Consider the following 18,953-nt stretch of genomic DNA (forward strand, 5'->3'; position numbering starts at 1 on the left):
GCATAAACGACTATAAGTAAATCAACTATATTTAAATTACGAACATGTTACTGCAAAAAAATAACTGTGTTACCTGCATAACACGACTATAAAATCTCAACATAATCAGCAAAAAAAAAAAAATCCCTCGTTCATACATAACAACATAAATATTCCATATGCTATCGTTCGCACAAACAACAAAACAACAGTTCGCATAGATGAAATCAATTACAAACCACCTTCTGCAATTAGATCAGAATCACCATAGATATGAATCCAAATTAAATGCATCGAATCAGCGCTCAAAACAGCTACGTTGCGAACAAAAAAAATAAAAATAAATCGCCTTCTTCAACTACGGTCGCCGACTCTCTGAACGGAATCAGATCTGAATCTCAAAGCGCGCCTTAGAAACGTTTCAAAAATTAACACGATGTTTGAGAGAAATGAGACGGTTATGGAATATGCCGATATATCGTGATCTCTGAGAATTTCTTAAAATCACGTGCCTAAAATAAATTAATTACACAGGGGTGAATATGTAAATGTCAATTATATAATTAATTATTAAAATTCGTATTTAATACAAGGGGGGGGTTCTCACTAATTATGAAAAGGGGGTTATATCCACCCTAATATATGTAAATGATGTGGGGGGGTTTTCATTAATTATCCCTAATTAATATAACTGTGCTAGAGATTAATATAACAATATTATTGTGTTAGACTGTAATATAGTTAATTTTACTGTGTTTAACAGTAATATAGTTAATATTACTATCAATCACAACAGTATTGCTGTTAAGCGGGAAAAAAATAAGATGTTACAGAAAGAAAGAAAGAAAAAATAAATAAAATAAATAAAATAAAAAAATCGAAAAAGTCAACGGCGGAAACCGGTGGCGGAAAAATTAGGAAGAAAAAAAATAAAAAATAAAAATAAAAAAAATCAACGCCGGAAACCGGCGGAAAAATCAGGAAGAAAAAAAAAGTCAACGCCAGAGACCGGCGGTCAAAGACGGTGACGGACGAAATTGTCCATAAAAATGTGTTTTTGGTCAAAATTGAACAATCTGTGAAAATTGAGGTTTAATTAAATTAAATAATGAAGTTGGAGAATATTAAAGTATAAGGGGCTATTTTATTCTTTTACAAAAATATGAACCATGTATGGATTTTTTTGTAAAAGAATTTATAATCTGGATCTCTTTATGAATAAGTACGGACTTATTTGTAAAGTGCCCTATTTATGGGGAAATTTGCTAGACACCCCTTATTTTGGACTTATATAGGTAGAAGTTCTAGTTGCTAGATGAATATAGGCCTAGGTCCTTCCACATAAAAAAATAATATAAATTAAATAATAAAAAGAATATATAGACATAAGTACCCTTATTGAATAAACATATTTTAGGGGATTCAGTTATTTACGTAAAGTTGGGAAATTAAATCCCACTAATCACGATTGAAGGCAGAGTATCGTGTAAGACGTTTGGAAAACAGATCTTAGTCGATTCAAGTGGAAATGAGATCATCATGAATAGTTCGACAAACCAATACGAGCGTATTACAATTAAACGCGAGAGTCGGTGTTGATAATCTGTTAATCCTTTTTTCGGCCAGCAATCAACATGAAATTGAATCATACGAAAAGGTTTGTTAATTGATGTTTGTTGTTTTAAATTTTCGATTTATTAATCGTCGTTTTTACAACTTAATTTTCGTTCAATATTGTTTGCAGTTTATCGTTCTCCACAAAATCGGTGTTCAGGTATGATGTATTAGTATCGGTGAAGAAAGTGTCGGATGGAACGAGTTATAAGAAATTAGTTGATTTTGTTTGCTCGAAGTGGAGTTGCCTATATCCGGGTAATTTTTCATTGACATATAATTTGTTAAATCACGGGGAATGCGGCCTGATGGATGACGAAGATGTTGGGGTGATGATGGATTACGTTGAAAAATTTTCAATCGACGAAGTATTTGTGAAAGTTACCTTAAAAGATGGTATGTTAGCGAATGATAACATGGATATTTTTGATTCACCAAATGAAAACCAAATTATTACAGTTTATGAAAATGCAACGTCAGCTCGAATTTCACCCGGAGGATCACAGAACGAAAGGACAATGTTGAGTGCAAATTAAAGTGGAGTTATTTAATACAAGATGCGGGGCAAGTATTTGAAGAGGGGGTAGAAAATTTTAGAAAATGTTTAGTGAAATTTGCGTATCAGTGCGGTTTTCAATTTGAGTATTTGAATAATGACAGAAAAAGGGTGACTGCTGTGTGCAAACAAAAAGAAGCTAAAAATTGCCCTTGGAGGATTCATGCTACTGTAAACATAAATAATGGATTTTCCTACATAAGAACTTTCAATAAATCGCATACTTGTGGTGTGGCACTATGTCGTTCGAAAAAAATTAGAATGAGTACATAAATTGTGGGTGAATTAATGGTTGGTGACGTACGAATCATGCCACAAATGACGCCTACCGATGTTGTAAAACAAGTTAGGGATAAGTACGGAATCAATGTTACTTACTATGTTCTGCGTTAGTCGCGTATTTTAAGGAAGCAGAACGAGCCAATCCTGGTAGTGTGTTCGATGTACAATATGTCCAAGAGACTTTGGCATTCAAACGATGTTTCTTTGCGTTTAGTGGATGCTTAATTTGTTTTCGCGCTTGTCGGCCAATGATACAAATTGATGGAACATTTCTTAAAGGCAAATTCGGCGGTATTCTTCTCAGTGTCGTGTCAAAAGACGCTAACGATGGTTAGTAATTTAAAATTTATTACATATTTTCTTGGTAGTAACTGTGTGTACTGAATGTGTTAATGTTTTATGTTGAATGTGTTAAATGTGGTATGTTTTACGAGTTCTGAAGGGGTGTCAATCAAATTTTCCCTTTTGTATATATTGGTAAAACTGCAAATTGCAGATTGCAATCACGAACCAGTAACTGCGAAATGCGAAATGCAAATATCTGTGTTGTTTGTCTCACCATTTTTTACCAATGGCAAATTTTTATATATATTGCAAACGACAAAGATCATTGCTTCCCAGTTAGTGTGCGATGTACAAGCAGTATCATTTTTAATATGCATTTATATTATGTCAAGCAGTATCATGTTTAAATTTTTTTTTTTTTATGTATTGTTTGATGCAGGACTTTTCCCTATTGCATTTGCTATAGTTAACAAAGAAAACGATGATAGCTGGGACTGGTTTTTAGCATTGTTAAAACAGGCAATAAACGACAATCGTGTATTCACGTTTATTTCCGACAGACAACATGGCATTCTGGTCGGGGTTAAAAAAGTGTTCCCAAACTCTTTTCACTCCTTTTGCCTCAGACACATGACAGGTAATTTGAACAACAAGTTTAAAGGGGTCTCAACTGGTTACAGGGAGGCAATCGTTAGCCAATTTATATCATGTGCATTTGAATTCTCAAAGACATCGTTCGACAATAAGATTGAGAAGCTTAAAGCTAGTGGGTCAACCAGAATTGTCAATTTTTTGAATGACTTGCCTTATCACAATTGGGCGAACGCATATTTCGAAGGGCAACGATATGGTGAAATGTATTCAAATGGCGTTGAATCATGGAATTCAAAAATCCTTGATTATCGCGACTTACCGGTTATGACTATGATAGATACAATTATGAGTGAATTGATGAAAAAAATGACAGAAAGGAGAGATAAATCATCCAAGTGGTCGACCATATGTTGCCCCAAGTACGAGAAATCTTTGGGAGAGCTTGAACTCGAATGTAGGACATGGAAAGCTAAGAATGATATTTACGAAGTTCTTAGTGACCCGTCCATGGTCGTAGATTTGTCACAAAAAACTTGCACATGTCGAAAGTGGCAGATACTTGGGTTCCCATGTGTTCATGCGGTGTATGTATTAGTCAATGAGACGTCACAACCGTACGATTACATTGACAAATTATATTACGCATAATATTACAGGGAATGTTATGCCTCACCCATTTATCCGTTTGTGAGACACAGTTCAAGGGATGATGAAGTTTGCGTTTGCCCTCCTGAATTTAAAACACATCGTGGTAGACCAAAGAAGAAGAGGATATCGTCTGTTGGCGAGAAGATAAAAAGGAAAATAAGATGCGGGAGATGTAAAGAACTCGGTAATCACAACAAGAAATCTCGTACAAATCCGATGTATTCTTAGGGGTGATGCTTTTTAGTTATATTTTTTTATCTTTCATTTAAGAACTTGTGCTATGATTTTCAAGCTTCTATTTTTGAATTTTTTGTTTTTTATTTATTATTAGCTTATGTTGATGTTTTACCATTTTAAATGAAATGAACAATTTAGCAGATGGTAAATTTTGATTAGCTTATGTTCATGTTTTGATTAGCTTATGTTCATGTTTTACCATTTCGCAAATGGTAAATTTGCTACAGACCACAAACACGAAGCTATTCAGCAAATACGTACCTCCGTCTTTTATGTTATAAACAGCAAACAACAAATAGCAAACAACAACTATAAACTTTTACATCGTTCAGTGAAAATGCCGACTTTGCTTGGTTCATTACATCGCTAGTTGCACTAGTTAGCACACGATATGTGTAAAACATAACGAAAATAGCAATTTGTCTAATTTGTTAAACTGTCCTAGTAAATAGCGAAAATTGAAACTGCAAACATAAAAAAAGTAACATAAACAACGAGAAAAGTACATCAAGGTATAGAATAATACAAGGATGTTTTACCAACTGCAAAATTATAATTGTATCAAAATGCAACCAAATTAAATATCCAAAATAGCAAGAGTTCAAGGTAGTTTCTAAAATCTGATCATTATGCGCTAATCTAACTTCACAGTGTCTTCATCGTTTAAGAATTGATGAACAAAGTCACTTCGTAATGCGCATATCCCATTTTGTGCATCTTTAATGTCTAAGGATTGTTGGCGACAAAATTGTCGTGCGATATAAAGGACGAACATCCCACAGTCAACTGAATCAGGCTTTTGTTGTGGTGATGTCAAAACGGAAACTAACTTGGCCTTTGACTTAATACCAAATTTCATCTTCCCATTTGCAATATGCATGAAACTCTTCATTTCTTTGGCATCAACCAAGAATGGATCTTCTTTTCCATCCAATCTTCTAGGCAATGAGGAGTTGAAATGCTCCCATGAACAGTTAATCCTATCATAAACAAGTAGAGTCCAGTGGGGTGTTTTGTTCATGGGACCTTCACCTGAGTTTAACGGGAAAAGTAAGTAACGGAAATTGGTCACATCTTTTTCCGTCATGAAGTGTTGTACCATTTGAGTTGGTTTCATATTTTTTCGTATAACTCCCTGAAAAAACATAAGATATTACATACATTACAAATTTTGTGTTTAAGACTTATAAACAAGATTAGATTATATATACCAGAAGCAAGCTGGGGAATATCAGACTCTTCACCATACGAGTGGGGTCTACGCCGCTTGCAAAATGCCCTTCACCTTGTTGTTTCATCAAAAGGTACGCACAAGAGTCCATTATCTTCTTATGCCATAATAACCAACCATTTCGAATAAAAAATAAATCAACGTGCAAAATATGAGAAAATATCTAAATGTACGTACAAATATACGGTATGCAAATGTTAACTACAATTTAAATGTAAAAACAATTTATAATAAACTGCAAACACCAAACTGCAAAAACATATTGCAAACAATCAACATGATAAGTAACACAAATATAAAATGTAAACATCACAACAAACACAATAAATTGAAATAACAGAAGACAAATATTCATGTCTAAAGTGCAAACCACAATTAATAACAAATTGCAAACACCTAACTCAAAACATCAAACCTAGTTAAATGATTACGCAAATGATCAATAAAATGTACAAAAAAAGGCGTGTTCTGTTTCTTTCCCGCGACTGGTTAATGTAAAAAAAATGATTATACGATATTGAACAACAAATGTACGCTTTGAATTCCAAGATGCAAACTCATAACAAAAAACAACAACAATACTAAGTACGAAATCATAACAACAAAACTACTAAGTGCAAACTCATAATAAACAAACGTTGATTGAAACTACCACTAACGAAACTCCTCAAATATGCTATGTGCAACTTTAAAATGCAGCCCATAGTTGGTTATTGTAATTTCAATTTACATTTTTTTTTTTGTTTTTTTTTTTTTATACAAATAAAAGCCTGTCTTATGAACTTCAAAATAGGCTGTCTTATGCAATATTAACCCAACTACGTGCAAATCAAAATTTTCAGTAAATGAGTTTTTGCAAATGAAAAACGAATAAATGGGTTCTTCAAATGACCAAAAAATATAAAATCAAAAAAATTATTATTTGAACAAAACCGCTAAAATGTAGAAATCCAAAACGAACATATTGAAATTCAACTTGCAAACTCATAACAGAGAAATGCAAATAGCAAAGTCAGAACACATAATTAGGTTCTTCAAATGTATTGTTTTAGAATAAACATAACCAAAGTCGTAACATAAGCAAACCCCTCAATTTACCTGATTTCGGGGATTGGAAACCATCATCCTCATTTGCAGTTAAGGGGGAAAAAAACGGGTTCTCAAATTAATATTGAAATATTTGAAATAAATAGCAAACAAACAAAATACAAAAGCAAAAAAGTAACAAAATACAAAATTAATAATGAAAGAAAAAAAATCAAAATCGAAAACCCAACATGCAAATAAAATTTTACACAAAGGATCATTGATTACCAAGACTTAATCGTGTTTTGGCCATCGTATGAACTCCAAACAACAAACCCTAAACACCAGCCGTTGATTCCGAACAACAAACAATTTGTAAACAGCAAACAGAACGAAGTCAAATTGGGCAACAACAAATCGAACGAAGGCAAACGGAATAAAGGCAAAATGCTCAGACCTGGTAATTTCTAAACAGCAAACGAAACAAATGCAAATAGTGAACATCAAATTTGTAAACAGCAAACGAAACAAATGCAAATAGTGAACAGCAAAACGAACGAAGACAAAATGCAAACGACCTGGTAAAAATTCTGCAAACGATCAAACACCCAAAACCTATGGAAGGATTCAAAATTCATGGTCAGATTTTCTCTTTGAAGAAACAGGGAAGAAATCGATTTCCATATTTTTGCAATTATAATTTTCGGAACAACAAACCCTAAACACCAGCCGTTGTTTCCGAACAACAAGCAATTTGTAAACAGCAAACGATACAAATGCAACTAGTGAACAGCAAAACGAACGCAGACAAAATGCAAACGACCTGGTAAAACTGCAAACGATCAAACACCCAAACCTATGGAAGGATTCAAAATTCGTGGTCAGATTTTCTCTTTGAAGAAACAGGGAAGAAATCGATTTCCATATTTTTTCAATTATAATTTTCGGAACAACAAACCCTAAACACCAGTCGTTGTTTCCGAAGAACAAGCAATTTGTAAACAGCAAACGAAACCAATGCAAATAGTTAACAGCAAAACGAACGCAGACATAATGCAAACGACCTGGTAAAACTGCAAACGATCAAACACCCAAACCTATGGAAGGATTCAAAATTCGTGGTGAGATTTTCGCTTTGAAGAAACAGGGAAGAAATCGAATTCCAGATTTTTGCAATTATAATTTTTGGATTTGCAGTATAATAGGGAGAAAAATAGGGGATTTGATTTTAAAGATATATTTTACCGTATATTAATAGGGATATTGATAGGTTACTTTTGACAAATTATAAATACAAAAATTTGCTGGAAATTAGAGTTTATTAGATGGATTTTAACACATATAATCTCTTATAGGAGGACCTATAGCAAATTGCCCCAATATTTATTTGTTCCTTTTTACTTTATTCCTAACATATCCTCCCGTGATGGATTAATGTACTTATGTACATTTCCGTAGAATCTTTCATGTAAGCAAATATTTATGTTTTTAAATCAGTTATTATTGATAATTGAAGTTCAAATTATTTCTTTCATGGCTTCCATGTTGTATATATTCAATATTTCAAATTTTGACATAACCATAACCGCTTTTAGGATCTTTAAAGCAAAATCTCGCTGCTGAATCTATAATATTTTAGGATAAATATACCTAGCAATATAAAATAATACGATTTATTAAAATATTTTAACTGGACACGTGTGATGCACGTGCATCTTCCTAGTAATTTAAAATGGAACAATCAAATATCATGATTTTAAAGTTTCAAAACCATTAACTGCAAACAATTATGTAAAAAAACACAAAACATTGAGCAAGAAAAATTACACAAACAAATTACAAACTGTAAAACCGTACCGTACTATATCGGAATTTTGATAAATCGAAATTACAGTACTTCAAAATTTTGTACCGTTTACCGAAACCAACAATTCGGTTCTGTACGATTTTTATCGAAATATTCGCCACGGTACGGTTTGGTACCGGTAAAATCGAAATATATTTCCTTATTTTGGAAAAGGTAAAAAAAATAATTTTAAAAAAATAATCTTGAATTTGACATTCAAATTTCAATAATCAATCCTAAAAAAAATTTATCAATAGAGGTTAATTTGTAAATAATTCCGTACCGAATACCGGAATTCAAAGAAAAATTACCGAATACCGAACTTAATTCTCGGTTCGGTGTTTGGCACATACCAAATTTTCGGTTCGGTACGGTTCGATGGGTTTACCGAGTGAACACCGCTAAGATTAATAGTCACACTTATAACACATGAACCAAGACTTCCTTATCTTGTGAAACTTTCAGTACTAACAAAAATACAACTGATTAAACCATAACAAGTTGAAAATACAACGGAGTTAGTTTCCTCTTTAACAATAAACATCCGTTTCATAAAAAGTCTACGAAAAACTCAATTTATAATAGCGATAAAAATATAGTAAATCGAATTATCACATTCATATATGCTTAGTGACCAAAAAAAAAAAAAAAAAGATACTAGTGTAGCTTTTCGTGGCAAATGAAACAACATTTGATGGTGAGTTTTGGACTAGGTGAGTTTTCGCCATAGGCCGCCTTTGGAAGCAGATAGGCACTTCACTTTCGCGAAAACAAAACCGGTCTTTGGAGGCTTGCCATCAACAAGAGAGTTCTCGTATATTTCTTTGCACTCCTGAATAACCTATTTCACAAAAATAAAATAAATGTCACGCCAAGTTTTGTCCGTATTGTATAACTCTTAATGTTTGATCTAATTATAGAAAAACTTAAATCACTCGAACACCCTATTCGAAAGGTGCAATTTTCAAAAAGAATAATAAATGTCATGAGATGTTTGCATTTATAAACTTAACTGCATGTCTTTTTTTCTCTGTAATCATGATTTCACACACAATCAACACAAACAAGACTAAGGGGGATTTCTCATTTCGTAAGTGTTTATGTAAAATGTTCTAATTTAAAGAGTCAGCACCCAAATCAAGAAATCAGTAAGGCTCCAAAAATTGCTATTAAGAAAGGGTTTATTAATATTTATTACCTCTTTAGCATCTTTCCGAGGTATGCCTTCTCGTAAGGCAACAAGTTTCTCAACCACCTCTGGCTGCATCAACAAGTGCACAAGGATAATGACAATAGTAGAGACAACGAGCATTTATCCAATTTGCCAATCAATTCCAAAATCGAACAACGAATAGAAAATGATTTGGCAATATCAATTTTATCGATCCTCTAATGAAATAGATCCTCTAATGAAAAAGAAAATTCAATATATAGCACTTACAGGACAGTCTGGTTGATGTTCAAGTATATTTGTATATGCAAGTGTGAAAGAATCTGGACTCTCTGACGAAGCAAGTTCTCTCATATCACAAATTATCTTTAGTCTTTTTTCAACTTTCTGCACCACGTAATATAATGTTACATGTTAACAAGTTAACTTTAATAAATGAAAACCAACTAGAGAAACATAAACTCGATATTATTGACATGTCTACTGTAAATTCCTTAATGCATGAATCTTAAGTAGGTTATGAGCTAAAGCACTTTACATAGACGGTTACATCTCTTCACTTCATGAAAATCGATGAACTTACAGGAGCACTTATGTACTTCTTGAAAAACTCCGAAAGAACATCTTCATCTAGCTTTATTTTCTCAATCGTCTCTTCTTTAATATAACTTTTCTGTGGAGCAGACAGAAAGAAAAGTAAAGATTAAATACATAAGGATAACTTTGAAAAAATCTTGTCATGGTTAAGTGATTCTCAAGTAATGAACCTGGACAAGCAAATGGTCAACGTAGACAACAACGGTTTCTTCCAGGCAGAGCTCAACCAATCGCATAAATGATCTTTCTTCGATGAACCTTCGTAAAAAATTGAAAGAGAATAAATGAATTGCACCCACCAAATAAAACACGAAAAGTCAACTACCATATTTTCAGTTAGTTGTACTAGGTTAAATAACTTACGTTGTGACATCTTTAAAGTAATCATCAATTGTTTCAACTAGAAATTCAATGACTTGTCCTTCCAACCAACCTGGAATGTGACCGGGAAACAAGTCAACATGAATCATGTTCGAACAATTTAATGTCACTCAAAGAAGACAATTCATTTTACCAACTCATTGATCTGATGTTTAAATAAGTGTTAATATACTTAAATAAACTATTGTTTATATTTATCTTCAATGAACTAGGTTCAGCGCTGCATCTTCTTAGCATCACCAAATATCATATCATGTTACACAACTTGAATATAAATTTTAGAAATTCCACTTATGAAGGAATACTTACTGTCAATATACAAATATGAATAACAATTAACAACAGAAATTTCTTATAAGTCAAAAGAAATGCAAAATTTCAATATTTAAGAATGAATTTAGATAGTAACCTATATGTTCATGGAAAGAACTTCCAAAATAAGGTTTGCAAGAGTAAAGTTCATTACCTTTCTGATACAAACTTGCAAGTACATCCTGAATTCCTTGATCTTCGAAAATGAAGCTAACAGTTCGATGAACAGCTTCCTAATAATATTTAAACTATTACTTTGTGACGATGAGGAAGAATCATTGATAATATCCATACAGTTAATATGAAAAATGTAGAGTTGGTTGACTATTTAACATATACTTAAAGACCGTTAGACCAACTGCTAAAAAAAAGACCGTTAGACCATAATACGGAAGTAAACACCAAATAGCACCACAGTGAGCATTAGTATTCTCAATTTTTAATTTTAGTTGACTAATTGAACAAACTAGACCAAAACATAATTCTCGAGTAAGAGCTGAAAATGACTGATCAAAAAAATAATTGTAAATACCTGTATGTATGTGTAATGCAATGAAAGTAAGAACATAAAATCTTGAAAGTAAATCACCAGTATACCTTCGCAACATCTAGAAAACCCTTGCAAGTTTCCTCAAAATTAACCTGTAAAAGTGATCGAGAGACCGTTTAGAAAAAGAACATTGTTATTCAGATATATAGTACGTCCAGACATGTAGATACCTACATCAATGTTTTTTCAACCTAAACATTGGAAATGTCGGTGGCAAATCATATTTAGTGGGAGAATGAATTCTACACTAAACCGCATTTTGTCAAATCATGTTGATATTTAAATTTAGCTCTTCTTCTGCTTCATTTATTACATGCCGACCATGCTTTAATGCATTTATTGTAGTTTTATGTCTTACAAGTTGGCTCAGGAGGATTTAGTTATTAACCACCAAGTGTACGTTGGAGAATGATACACTCATATTGTACGATAAAAATGGTAGGTTGTTTACGAGTGAAAAAATTAACCTATTAAGCGTAATTTTAATGATTACAACCTAAACACATCCTTAAGCAATACTCTATGAAAAAAAGGGCAGTTTGGGAAAATGATATACAAAATTAATAGTTAAGATAGAAGTATTCTATTGGAAAATTAAAAATGGGGAAAACGATTGTCCTCTATAATATGGAGATAACAAAGGTAGAATACCTCTCTTCTATTTATTTCACCTATAGCGTCGTTTCCATGGTTCCATAGTTTCGATTTATCAAATCAATTGCTAGAAAATTTAACCAAATAAATTTGTCTATTGTCTAGAACAAGACGCTTAACCGTGAAACATCAGACATATTTATCTAGAACGGGTAATTTAATAGGAGAGTTGTACAATCTCACACAAACTAAACATAGGTTATTTTGTAACTTCACTATACATGCACATACTATGAAAAATGTGATATAGCAAGTGTATGCAAAACATAATTAATCCACCTAATAAGGCTCGTGACTTTATGATGCTTCAGATACACATCCAAAAGCAAAGAGATATGACTGTTAGTGTTAAAATACATTGAAATTGTAATCGTAGAATTTCTGCTGTAATTTTAACGTTAAAAATCTCGAACATGGGAGAGTGGAAGGTACAAAAGTTCTAAGGTAACATGATCACCTGCTCAGCATAATATTGTGGGAGAGCTTCAAGAGTGTTAGAACTTAGCTCCATGGCAAGATCGTAGCAGTTGAGATTGTTATTGATCTGTCATAAAGTGATTTTGTTATCAAGATATAGATATAGCTCAGATAAGCAATTGTTTATCTATCACATATTGTGTAGGTATTTACGTACCATTGCGCATAAAGCTTCTAGTTCACCTTCAGGTTCTTCCAATTTCTGCCTTTCCGCTGCTTGAAAATCTATCATTACCTGAAATGAGAACAAACAACACTCAACGTCTTAAATGTTCTTCAGAAATCCTTATCAACATCTCTCATCTTTTCTTAACTCTCATTGTTGTCTTTTAATTATTGTTTTTTTCTTTTTTTTTTTGGTAACTACTCAAGTTGAACATACCTGAATAATCGCCAAAGAGATTCTGTATAGCATGACATCAGTGCTATTTTCTTGTACAATTTGGACTTGCTCTGCAAGGATGCGAAACAAATCGACAGCAGCTGGAGTGTATAGCTTTCCATCGCCTCTTACCTTTGGTGGCTGTACTTTATCAGCCTCAAGTATATTCAAGTACCATTTCTACAGAATAGAGTGCCTTCAATTCATTAATTGACTTAATAAAGGTGATTTAATATGAATATAATGAAAGGCGAATGGTTTATTGCATAGTTACCCTTGTTGTGGCTTGCATTCGTTCGATATAAGCATTCATAAGGGGATCCATTGAACCGCTCTCGGAACAAACTTGAGCTAAAGACTCGTCAACACCGAGTCCTATTAGATTGTTTTGGTATTCAACTACCCAACCGGTTACCTAATATCAGAGGTAGACATTAACAATAGAAACAAAGTGGAAGAAAATAAATTTTGACATATCTTCTTTTACCAAATTGCAAGGTGCGAACATAGTGCAAAAGACAAAAGACAAAGATGAGACGCCAACAGAACATCAAGATAAATACCTTTAATATCTCTATATTAGTTAGATCATTGGCTTTGTCACTGATTAGTCTCAACCACTGAATAAACCTCTCAGTGTAAAGATTCACCATGAGCTGGAATATTTCATATCTGAAAGAGTAGAAATTCGGTTTAAGAAATAATATTATCAAAATCTACTAAAGAATCTTATGTTCATTTGGATGGAAGAATTTGAGAAAAATATTTCAAATCACAAAAACAAATTCATTGACCTTGTTTGCTCGATTAATTTAACGGTGGATTTCAAACCCAGCTAGTTTTTGAGTTTTTGCGATGGATTTCAAATCCACTCATTATAGGGTCATTTGAAATCATTTCCCAAATTCTCTCATCAAATCTAAATACTTTAATAAATATGTACTTTTATTGCATGACAAACCTAGGAGGGAAACAAGGAGCAACAAAGTCATACGTATCTCCAAGCTCTTCACCAATCTGACATTAATAAGAAATGTAAATAAAATATTCGGCACAACGTTCAATATCTTTAGAATAACACATGTTTGCAGAAATTGATGAAAAGATAACAATTGTGAAAGTCACGATATGTAACTCGAATACAGAGAAATGCATAGTTGACATTGTCTAAATATCAGTTATTAAACGGTAGACGAAGAAATCTTCATGGAGAAAAAATAGTTTTCTGATGCTAGAAAGAATATGATATACACGTTCTAAAGTAAACGATATCCTACTCCGTTTTACATTTAAAGAGAATCTTGGCTTTTACGTTTCTCTTTTTGTTACTGTCAGTTAAATAGCAATAACAATTGATAATTTATGTCAACTGCCAAAACATTCACAAGAAGAAGTATAAGAAATACCTTTTTAGCCTCCTCTACAGCTCCTTTTAGGTCCTCAAATACAAGCTGGAAGATATATTATAAACACATGTGGAAGTTATAGAAAACTTTACAACTCGATCTTATAGAAGAAGCACGAAAAAAACATGAACCTCAGTGAGCAGTTGGTTGAAACGTGATTCAACAGACTTCGTTATTGCCTCGTAACATTTATCCTTATATCCTTTACCTTGAGCCTTCAACTTCTGTTGTGTAAGATTTTTAAAAGACGACATTGCAGTTGTAGATTTCCTAAATTAAGAGAAGATGAAGAAGAAAAAGAACACTTAGATTGACATCATGCAAAATTGTTTTGAAATGCCATGCGTGGTTGACTTGGTAAATACTTGGCACGAGGATTATCTGTAGGGTCCACTGCAGCACCTCCTTCAGCCTCAGCTGCTTCCATAGCAAGTTGTTGATCCAAGATTTCTTGCATTTCGACAACCCTTTTTCATTTTAAGGGTAAAGTAAGGAAATGGATTAGTACCCAGATGACCTAGGAAGAAGGCTCTTGCGGCAATGTGCCCCATTCAGAGATATACCTTAGTGCACGAACTAATGTTTGTGGGCTGCAAAAGAAAATAACATAGACAAATGAGTACCAGAAATACATTGACAGCTGTTTAAAGCTAAGAACAGATATGAAAGATATGAAGTGGAATACAAATTGTAACAAATTTGATTAAATTTGTCAAATGTAAGATGATTCGGATAGAACTATTTCAGAGATTTTCTAAATCAGTTTGTATTAATTTATTTTTTATAATCCATTACAACAGTTTCTTCTATCACTGTTCTTCAGTTGTTAAACAAAAAGCAGACGAATTTGGCTTGAAATATGCCCCCCTCGCTCAAAAGATTGAAGTCAGCTGATCAAGATGAAAGGGATACTTCATATCCACAATCATTCATAATTTACTTCGCCTCTATGTTTCAGCTCAGTACATAAAACTATACATGTGACCCTTGGAATATTGAGTTCCGAGTGATAAATCTTTAAACATGTGTTTTAAACATTAAGCTGATCTATTTGTAACTTGACGTAATTGCTGTCACTGTTAATGTGGGATCCTTTTCTACGTATCAATATAACACTTGCCCATTTTACAGAATGATATGTATTATTGATCCTAGTTGACAAGTAACAAACTGAAACCAGCATTCCACACACATATACGAGAAAGGATAAAGTCAATAAGCGAGACTACTCTAGAAGCTTTGCATATAATAAGAATTTCAAGGTGAATAAAAGCCTCTCCCTTGCTAGACTATTCTCCCTCCTGATAACCATCTTCGTCTTTCTATATTTTATGTGTTTGATCAGTAAATCATCAATTTCAAGTCACTCATCCACATCTATGAATTACTGACACGGGCTTGATATTTATTGAGCAAAAACAATCTCCACGGTGTGTTACATTTCCATTATAAGGTTAAACGTTTAAACAAGAAGGCAAATTTTCAGCTTCTTTTGTTTTCCTTTTTTTTTTTTGTTGTTTGTTTGTGTATGTGTGTGTGTCTTGAGCAGCCCTATTAGGTGCAAACCAGAGTCTTTTTGACCCTTATTAATGTGTGAAACTGATACAAGTGGATGACACTTAAATTTGCTCTTAGAATATGCTGAATGAACGAACATCTAGATGATGCTTGACTTGTTCAACCTAGGTGATATTTATCAATCTTCAAGATTATACATCCAAAGAGATGTATGATGCATGCCAAGTTTAATACTAATAGAGTTTGTTAATTTTCACTCTCAGGGACCTCATTTCTTTCATCTAATATACACACACCGAAGTACAAGAACAAGAAAATGGGATCCCAATAAAAGACACCCTTAAAACAGCATACCTTTCTTTAGCAAGTTTTAAGAAGTTGGAAATATGACCCCATAATGTCTTTTCAAATGTCTCCCACGTGTGATCTATATCTTCAAAGTATTCCCTGCGAAATGCGGTATTATTCATCATAATAACTAAAGATGCTCGTATTTAAAGTTACACTAAGAAATCACCAAATCGTAAACAATTGTATCTGAGAGAGTTGATTCATATCCATCTCCATTTTTGTAAAGATTATACATTTTTCCAATTTGTTGTCTTCGTGATTGAATGGTCAAATTATATCATCATTCAGATATTTTTCAATTACTGTAGGGGAATGCATATATAGTCAAAGAATAAATAAACCGTACAAGACCATTAGAATAGCATGTAAAGCTTCTGACCTCAGCCTATCAACCTCTTCTTCATGCGTTGACGCAGCAGCTAATGCAAACCTCCGTTTCCCATCAAGAGCAGTTAACCTCTAGATTGGATTAAAAATAACAAGTTTAGTAGCATATATCTTGAAATTAAATCGAAGAAACATAAAATCATCGAGCCCGCAAAATTTCAACCTCATAGGTGTTAACCAGTTCCCTGTCATCACTCAAAGAATCGTGCGCCTCAGCAGCCTCAACGGAGATAGACATTATGCCTCCCACATCCTGGTAAAAGAACAATAACGTCATATGTAACAATTCTTATAATAAAAAATTGCAAGACTTTTTACAGGTTTACGCGAGTTTTAATTTTCACGTTACAGACTCCAAAAAGATTTTGTTAAACTGCACTTACCTTAAGAGTCATATTTAAGTTATTCCTCGCATTACTGAGGAGCTTTACTTGATCGTGATTTTCGATCAATGTTTGGCATTCTTGGCACAACCTGTTAAGAAACGAAGTTCTACATCAACCTAAAACTTTAATGAAACAACACATGAAATGCATTCTTTTCAGAGAAACAGAGAAATTTACGAAGTATGTTACATAGATAGATTTCATACTTATCAATCTCAATGAAATTATCTCTCAGATTATTTATTGTCTTTTGGGACAAGGAAACCGATTCAAGGCCGGCTTGTGCCTGCTCAACCTGAATCCAGGAATTCAGAGATAGAAGTAAGAAATTTGGAGACAGCAAAGCTAAAACGAAAGCTAAGATAACTCTCCCTTAATAGTTAGTCGATACATAAAATAAAAAGGTTTTACAGACTCAGGATCCATCTATACCTGTTCAGCAACCATCGTACTGAGTTGTGCATCGTTCGCCTAATACCAAGAAAATAAACAAAAATGTTCATCACCAAGTATATAACTATTCTTCACTCTAATGTGGTAAAAGTTTTAAAAAAAAAAATCACAGTAGCTGAAATCAAAATTACCAGAAGACCAACCTCCTACTACCTAACAAAAAAATAGAAACAAGTGGTGATTGTTAAAGAAAGGCTACCTCAGAAATATTAGTTTACTCCCTCCATTCCATTTTAATTGTCTTTTTGGGTTAATTCACACATATTAAGAAAGCTAATAAATGTGCATGGATTCTAAAAAAATCATAGTAAAATGACTAAAAAACCAATTTTATTAAATGTTTAATGTTTAACCATTAATTATCTTAATAGTAATAAGGGCATAGTTGAGAAAACACAATAAATACTTCATTGGAATCCTTACGTGACAATTGTTTTGAAATGAAAAAAATTCTCTAGAAAGACAATTAAAATGGAATGGAGGGAGTATAATCTTTCAAGTAGTAATTTAAATCCAGAATGAAAAATTAGAAAATTGCAATTCCAATTATAAAATTGCCCATACATAGTATCTCCAAATCCCAATCCCCAAATATCTCAATTCCCAAAACCTAGATTTTACATGACTGAATAGAAATGTGGCATATGAATACAAACCCGAGTAGTTACTGTGGAAAAATAAAGGATAATTCATCGAAAAATTGCAGAATTAATATGACCTAGAAACGAAAAAGGCGAACCTGTTGGCGGGCAATGTAGTCAGATTTGATTGAAGAGATGCAGAGTAAAAGCTCCGGCAGCGGCAGAAGCTTCGCCACCTCTCTGACCGCCGCCTCCTTCGCCTCCACCCCTAGATTCTCAGCCGTCATCTTCTCTCTCTCCTCCGTGAAGTGATCGGAGTGTTGGGCAAAGCGAAATTCTTCAAAATAGGTATAATCATGAACGAATTTGGGGAGAATTCAAATCTGTTGTAGTATGCATGGTTTCTCATATTTGATGCAGATCATTTGATTTAATAATTGTCAATTTTTCGCCTATTTTTAGTATAGGAAAATTCGATTCCATTGAGCAATTGACACGTGGAGAAAAAAAGATGGTTTATTATGCTCCTAATTAGTAGGCATTTTAAATCATAAAAACTCCTTAATACACATATATGTAGTTAGGGTTATTTCATATATGTAGTTAAGGGTTATTTCGCCCGCATGGGTGTAGCTCAACTGGTTCCGGAGGTGGTAAGTTGGAGCAAGGTCCTAGGATCGAATCCTGGCAGCCGCAGTGTGGGAATTTCAACTCCAATGAGATTGGTTCCTTGTGGGCACCAGGTCCGGGTCCGCTACCTTAACGGGCCGTTGAGTTACCATGATTTACATTCCTCCATCAATCCTTGTCGGGCCAAGGGATGGGGGCCCTGGGGGCGAGGGATTTTGCCTTTTGAAGCAAGTTAAGGGTTATTTCTATGCTACACCACATAAATACTATATTGGTTGATTTTTTTTTATTTTTTTTGACGTTGATCTAGACACATCAATGTGGATGTGTGTGGGTGTATTTTTGTGTGTATATGAATGGTAAATATCTATATGGTGTAGCATAGAATAGACCTTAACCACCGTAACATATTAATATTA

The 18,953-nt window shown here is 33.4% G+C and overlaps 2 protein-coding genes across 3 annotated transcripts; one reads left to right on the top strand and one right to left on the bottom strand.

Moving 5' to 3' along the window:
- Positions 1-1,901: 1,901 nt before the first annotated feature.
- LOC105948635 (uncharacterized) lies at positions 1,902-3,958 on the top strand. Its single transcript, XM_088816003.1, has 2 exons — positions 1,902-1,989; positions 3,156-3,958. The coding sequence occupies exons 1-2, from the start codon at positions 1,902-1,904 to the stop codon at positions 3,956-3,958; spliced, it is 891 nt and encodes a 296-aa protein (XP_088672129.1).
- A 4,808-nt stretch (positions 3,959-8,766) lies between these two features.
- Positions 8,767-18,447, bottom strand: LOC105972589 (exocyst complex component SEC6). Of its 2 annotated transcripts, XM_012997554.2 has the most exons (25): positions 18,063-18,447; positions 17,303-17,341; positions 17,077-17,165; positions 16,868-16,958; positions 16,648-16,737; positions 16,477-16,556; positions 16,101-16,193; positions 14,792-14,818; positions 14,594-14,695; positions 14,360-14,498; positions 14,229-14,273; positions 13,784-13,839; positions 13,386-13,494; positions 13,097-13,237; positions 12,823-13,002; positions 12,598-12,675; positions 12,421-12,507; positions 11,357-11,401; positions 10,914-10,992; positions 10,430-10,499; positions 10,237-10,324; positions 10,053-10,142; positions 9,740-9,856; positions 9,497-9,559; positions 8,767-9,139 (listed from the first exon to the last, which is right to left on the bottom strand). In XM_012997554.2, the coding sequence occupies exons 1-25, from the start codon at positions 18,189-18,191 to the stop codon at positions 9,008-9,010; spliced, it is 2,259 nt and encodes a 752-aa protein (XP_012853008.1). In that variant the 5' UTR covers positions 18,192-18,447; the 3' UTR covers positions 8,767-9,007. The 2 variants fall into 2 exon arrangements, 1 of the variants encoding a protein (XP_012853008.1); XR_016030193.1 differs by lacking the exon at positions 10,430-10,499.
- Between the last annotated feature and the right edge of the window lie 506 nt (positions 18,448-18,953).

Source organism: Erythranthe guttata, chromosome 3 (assembly GCF_056151865.1).
Source record: "Erythranthe guttata isolate IM_541 chromosome 3, IM_541, whole genome shotgun sequence".
Classification (NCBI taxonomy): domain Eukaryota; kingdom Viridiplantae; phylum Streptophyta; class Magnoliopsida; order Lamiales; family Phrymaceae; genus Erythranthe; species Erythranthe guttata.

Excerpts from the sequence above, each read along its gene's own strand:
- LOC105972589 (XM_012997554.2), bottom strand. The coding sequence starts at position 18,191 with ATGACGGCTGAGAATCTAGGGGTGGAGGCGAAGGAGGCGGCGGTCAGA. Across the intron at positions 14,696-14,791 it reads ACATTAGTTCGTGCACTAAG|GGTTGTCGAAATGCAAGAAA; the intron begins GTATATCTCTGA and ends AAAATGAAAAAG. Across the intron at positions 10,143-10,236 it reads TTGACCATTTGCTTGTCCAG|AAAAGTTATATTAAAGAAGA; the intron begins GTTCATTACTTG and ends TCTGCTCCACAG.
- LOC105948635 (XM_088816003.1), top strand. The coding sequence starts at position 1,902 with ATGGATGACGAAGATGTTGGGGTGATGATGGATTACGTTGAAAAATTT. Across the intron at positions 1,990-3,155 it reads GAAAGTTACCTTAAAAGATG|GACTTTTCCCTATTGCATTT; the intron begins GTATGTTAGCGA and ends TGTTTGATGCAG.